The 5990-nt window shown below is 37.9% G+C and overlaps 2 protein-coding genes across 2 annotated transcripts in view; one reads left to right on the top strand and one right to left on the bottom strand.

The window, feature by feature from the left end:
- Nucleotides 1-1053: 1053 nt before the first annotated feature.
- Nucleotides 1054-5639, bottom strand: LOC125031073. The gene is made up of 6 exons (XM_047621543.1): nucleotides 5497-5639; nucleotides 4446-4557; nucleotides 3422-3650; nucleotides 3161-3312; nucleotides 2712-2791; nucleotides 1054-1227 (listed from the first exon to the last, which is right to left on the bottom strand). Exons 1-6 carry the CDS (start codon nucleotides 5508-5510, stop codon nucleotides 1167-1169), a joined length of 648 nt encoding a protein of 215 aa, XP_047477499.1. The 5' UTR covers nucleotides 5511-5639; the 3' UTR covers nucleotides 1054-1166.
- LOC125031074 (ATP synthase subunit C lysine N-methyltransferase-like) overlaps nucleotides 1243-5990 on the top strand; it is a 21526-nt gene continuing 16778 nt past the window's right edge. Inside the window, 1 exon segment of the mRNA XM_047621544.1 lies at nucleotides 1243-2376. Coding sequence (XP_047477500.1) covers nucleotides 2363-2376 — 14 coding nt within the window. The 5' untranslated portion in view covers nucleotides 1243-2362.

Raw genomic sequence — 5990 nt, 5'->3', positions numbered from 1 at the left:
ATCATAATTACTATTATCATTATTATTGTTATCATCAATCCTTTCTTTTATACTGATCTCCTGAACCACAAAAAAATAATGCCCCAGGAAGCCCGTAGCCATACTATCTATCATTTGCATCCATGTAGCCTGCCCCATTCCCATTTACCTATAGTATTTCCATTTACAAATGTATATTCGCCTCAATTTCTCAACTCCCTCCTCTTCACAAAACGTACTTTTCACCGACAAAGCATCTCGGTCTTATATCAATGGGAGATTATCAGATTTTGTTTCTATACTTAAAGGTGACGAGTGTAAAAAAAAAATATATATATATAACAGCTGATATGATTCCACTAAAATTCGGATCATCCTTGAAACTTTTAGTCATGGGCGAAAGGAGCGTACAAACTTAAGTTTGCTGTACGGCGATTCAAGAGTAGTATACATTTAACTCCACTCACAGTTCAACCTACCCACGAAAAGTTGAACGATTATGAAGCGGTCGAGGAAGAGTACTGACCACCCATGCATGCATCCTTCACTATGCACAAGCTCACAAGTGAAATACAATATGTCACAGATATGGATCGCAGATTTTACAACACGAGACATTAAGACAAGAATAGGACTGTTTGCCCAAGAAAGGAAAATAATTAATCCGTTTTCTTTAATACTAATGAAAATAGACAAACATTTGAAACGTTCTCAAATATTAGAAAAAAGGATAATGATAAATACATATGTAAATATATGCATATATATACATATACATACACATGTATATATATATATACATATACATACACATGTATATAAACATCAACATATACATACATACACACACACACACGCGTGTGTGTGTGTGTGTGTGTGTGTGTGTGTGTGTGTGTGTGTGTGTGTGTGTGTGTGTGTGTGTGTGTGTATTAAGAATTCATTTCAGTTACGTAATAAATAAAACTATTAAGATATAATCTTATCGAACACTGTGTGAAACATAATTCAGCGTCTATAAATATTTGTTACAAGTTTTTTTCTCTGTACAGTGGCTCGGAAAAAAACGCCACAAAATACTGGAAAGGACAGTTTTATTGCATGTACATCCACTCTAAATATAGAATTAATAATAATAATAAATGTGTTAATAATGGCTACTGCCAACGGTGAGGGTGAGCAGACACGTTTTACTCGTCTGTGCCTGGGATGATGTCGAACAACTCCTCGTCCACGTGCCAGTTGTGCTCTCTGGGAACAGTAAAGACGATAATTAAGAGTAACTATGGATGGATGGGATAATGATGATCACAAATATTATTATTATTATTATCATTATTATAGTTCTCCTCCTCCTCCTCTCATCATCACCATCACCATCACCATCACCACCACCATCATCATCATCATCATCGTCGTTACTACAATTATCGTTGTTATTATCATCATTACCACAATTGTTAACTTAACATCTTTAATAACAGAAACCGTAACAATTACAATGACTATGATGCTAAATGGAAAGATGGTGAATAAGAACAGTGGCGATAGTGATGATGATAATAATAGTAATAATAACAGTAACAGTGCTGATGAAGATGAAGATGAAGATGAAGATGAAGATGAAGATGAAGATGAAGATGAAGATGAAGATGAAGATGATGACGACGATAATATAAACAAAAATTAAAACGAGTAATTAATAACAAGAAACACTAATAACATCAACACAAATGATTGTGATTGTCCAAGTGAGAGGGATGTTTTGAAGGCGAAGTAATTATTTTGTTTTCGTTTCTCCTTTCGGTAAAACTAATTTGTTTTTGGGATAATAGCCTCGAAGTAATTGCCATCGGGTGCTCTCTCTTCTGGAAATTGCTATTGTAAAAGCTATTAGGATTAATTTATTTTTAAATTTCATTAAGTTCAATTATCGTGGTAAATTTAACGAATTAATTTGTTCATTTATTTACGCTAAACATTATTGGGGATTTTATCATATAGACTATTAGAAAAAAGGAAGTTGAAATCCTTTTATAACTGGTAAGTGAGATCGAACAAAGAAATCTAAGGCGCGCAAGTGTCACCTTGATGCTGTAAAAACGCTCCGTCACACACGAACATGAAGGTCCTTTTTCCCTTTTATGTATTCTCCTCGTGCTCGCTTCCCATTTTCTATTTTATACACGTAAAACATTTTCAAATCCTATCCTTGATCCTATTTCCTCTACCCCTCACCGCATGATTCCATTGAATTACACGTTACGCTAGCGCACAAATAGCGCTTACGGTGAAGTGTCAGGAACAAAGCCGGTCGATTTGTGGTTTCGGTGCCGTTCCGGGTTTGGAGCCGAAGCCTATCCGGCTGTAATTTGGAGAGAGATCTATGCCTAACGCGTGGTAAGATTTTTTTCTAGTTTTTTTTTTTTTGTTTTATTTTTGTTACAAAAGGCAAAGTCACTAAGAAAAATGTTTAAAAAGTCATAAATCGTCTGTATTAACTCTTAATGATCATGTTCATATTTTGTGTTTTTAGTGCATGCTACATTAGTTTTTCATTTAAAAAATTAATTAGTAAAACAGACCATGACGTTACAAAAAAAAATCGAAACAAAATATAAACGAGAAAAGTCCTGCGGTTCTTAACACCATCGCTAGCACTCGACCTCCCCTTTCTACAGTTTCACATTTTATCCTATGTTTCTTCAACTCCTAATCAGCACGTGTCTACTCACCCGATCTCGCGGCAGGAGTCGTGGCTAATATTAACGAGAGCGGAATGGTCGACCTTGGCAGTGTCCAGGAGACGGCGCACCTGAAAAGGAAAAGGAGAGAGCTGCAATGGCAAGGTCATCACGCGCCTGACCGAAATGCGTGGAATTTGCATGTTATATCTTATACATGGCAAGAATCTGCACTACGGTGCCATTTGGTTTAAGCCAGTGTCTGTTGAAACATTTTATATACTGGTGGAACACAGGACTAATATGGATACATCTACGAATGAAGGGACAGCCGGGGATGAGAGAAAATAAGAGAAACTAGACAAAAACATTATTGTCAGAAATTGTGAGACTGAGAAGATACACAAGATAGATAAATATAAGAATAACAGAAAATAACATTCCGAGAAGCGTCCATAACGTTAAATAAAAACAGGTCTAAGCCTTCCACAGAAGCTCACCCGATTGAGGAAGAGCTCATCAATAGCCTTGGTGCGCGAGAGGATAGCGACAGAGCGGCGGTGCAGCAGACCCGCGCGGTCGCACTCGAATACAGCCATATAAGAGTTGTAATCCGTGTCGAAAATGACGAAGTCAGCCTTGCCAGTGATAGCTGTCGACGATAAAGTTTAAATGGTTAGCTGATGATCAGTAGTACAAATTAAAATATCTGCTCAAAACAATCATAATAAGATGAAAAATACACACACATATGTACTTACACGTAGGCCAGCGGATACGCATCTTCGACGGAACTTCAAGGCTGGGAATGTCGATGACGGCCGAGATGGCGTGAGTGTGGTTCACGTTGAACACATCCAGAACGGCGAGCTGTCGAGTCTCCTTCAGGACGATGGTGTCAGGCTCCGTTCCACGAGTCATGTTCCACACCAGGCATGTGTTATCCACGATATCGGAGAACATGTGGATCACATACCACTCGCCCAGGATCTACACGGAGGGAACGAGCCGTTTGAGATATGGTTAACAGGACTAATGTGATATACAGGGAAATAATCAAGTGACAATGCTGAAAAGTAATAAAATTTTAATAGGGTGATAAAGCTAACAGTAAGAATATTACCAATAATTAAAACATCTCTCCATAATTCTCTTGCATATATCATAACGTGTCGGTTAAATATGATAGACGATGCCAATTAAAAACAAATTAATAAATAAACTTTGGGGTAGATATCTTTTGTTGGTATGCCAATATAAATATCATAGTACCATTTCCTCCTTATATAAATATATATAAACCGATAGAAAATGAGATACAGTAAACAAAGCTTTGACAGAATACATTCGTCATGTGGGTCAGCATACGATTTCTCTGTGCTCTGCCACTTATATATGTCAGCCCCCTTTAAAGGTCATTACACTGCCTCGCCGAGCCCAGTAACTCGTCAAATATCACTCGAATCATGACTAGCACCTGCATTGATTTTTTCGTAGCTTAATAAGTCATTTCATATATAATCTCCTTGTTGTATGTTTGACACGTGAAAATATTTTTTTTTTAATCGACTCTTAAGAAATGATAACTATTTGGTATCTAAAAGAGAAGACCATCCAGATTACCGACACTAAAATCGAAATTACGCTGCATTACTGTGAAAAAGAACAGCCCAAATATCAACAACCAACTCACAAAAATATATCTTATCCTTCTTGTCGCCCATAAATAAATAAATAAAAAAAAAACGGTTTATCCTGACTAACGACCAGCCTCATATACTTTACCTTGTCGATGGAGAGGTTAGGGTAGGGAGTCACCTCAGGACAGGTTCGGCCCAGGTGCAGGGTGTGAGACGAAGCGCTCGCCACCAGAACAGCCAATGTCAGCAACACGCGCCTGGGGGGAAGAAGACTGTTGGTAAACAGTAGTATTCGTGGGTAGGGTGTGAGGGCGGTGGATGAGGGGTATGGAGAGGGAGGATACAGGGAAGGGGTGGCGGGTGTGTGTACGTGTGAAGGGGGAAGTGAGGAGTGGGTGTTGGGGTGACTGAGTTCTTGTCTGTGTGCACCTACATTTGTCGAAATACCGAAATTAATATGTAAGATCTTGTAAGTATAGATGTATAATATATATATATATATATATATATATATATATAACAATTAAAAATAACACGAAAATATACAAAACCAAGGACAAGGAAGATGATCAAGCTAACGGGACAAAGGAAGATTATAAACAACCGTTATGGAGTCATACTTCGATGCGGTCTAGGAAGGGATCTTACGAAGAAAATAAATTTATCAGCATTTCCTGGAAATTCTTTCGGAACCTTTCCGACCTATAAAAAAAACAGTAGTCCACATTTTCGGATATTACCGATAATGTTTCTCATCATTCGAATTTGTATTTAAAATAGGAAATGCTAATCAAGAATAAATAAGGAATGCATTGAGAAGCTCTCCTTCTGGGTACTGACAAGTGTCACACATCCTGCCCGGGAAGGAGTGTTCAAGCACCTGCTGGTTAATGTGTGTCAAGAACGTAAGTGCCGATTGGGAGGGGCATTAATCGTGCAGCGAAGACTTGATTTGTTTTACTGCGACATTCCTCTTTTAGTTCGCTGTTTAAAAATCTTCAGTGGTGAATTTATCCACAGATATAGTCGTATGTTTACAATTTTACTATCGACGTTACCCTTACGTATTTAATAAAAATAAATCAATAATCGATTTTCACAGCTGCACTGCATGTCGAGACATGATAAAAATAACCTTGATCGACGAACCTATCTTAATCGCACAATGCCAATGATACATGGATATATGTACTTACCCGTGGCTATGCATCTCGTCTGCCTTAGAGGTATCTTTAGAGGAGAGTTTACGAAGCGTTGTATCTTCGTGAAGTCCCCCGAGGTACTGCCGTTCGCGTGGTTGTGCTCTTCCCTCTATGCACAGGTCACCTCGGCCTTCCTACTTCTATTTGGCGGACGTTTAATTTCACGGGCGTTATTCAGCAAGGGATTTTGTGTCGTATTCAAGACGTTTATGATAGTTTGATTAGAGATTATGATTGCTACTTACACAGATAAAAAATATGATGCTCGTCTCTAAGTGTCAGGGTAGTGGAGACCAGAAAATAAGATTAAAATATTTGCTTTCACAAGGAAATGATCAGGTCTTGTTTACAAGTTTTGGCGACCTCTATCCATGACCGCATCCATCCATCCCTTCTGTCCGTAAGTGGAAAGGTAAAGGAGGGAATGATACTTAAAGAAGAAGAAAAAAGAAAAGGAAGACAGAAATAAAAAAACGATGTACACATTA

This window comes from Penaeus chinensis, chromosome 12 (assembly GCF_019202785.1).
Source record: "Penaeus chinensis breed Huanghai No. 1 chromosome 12, ASM1920278v2, whole genome shotgun sequence".
NCBI classification, from domain to species: domain Eukaryota; kingdom Metazoa; phylum Arthropoda; class Malacostraca; order Decapoda; family Penaeidae; genus Penaeus; species Penaeus chinensis.
This window is presented reverse-complemented; position numbering and strand designations above follow the sequence as displayed.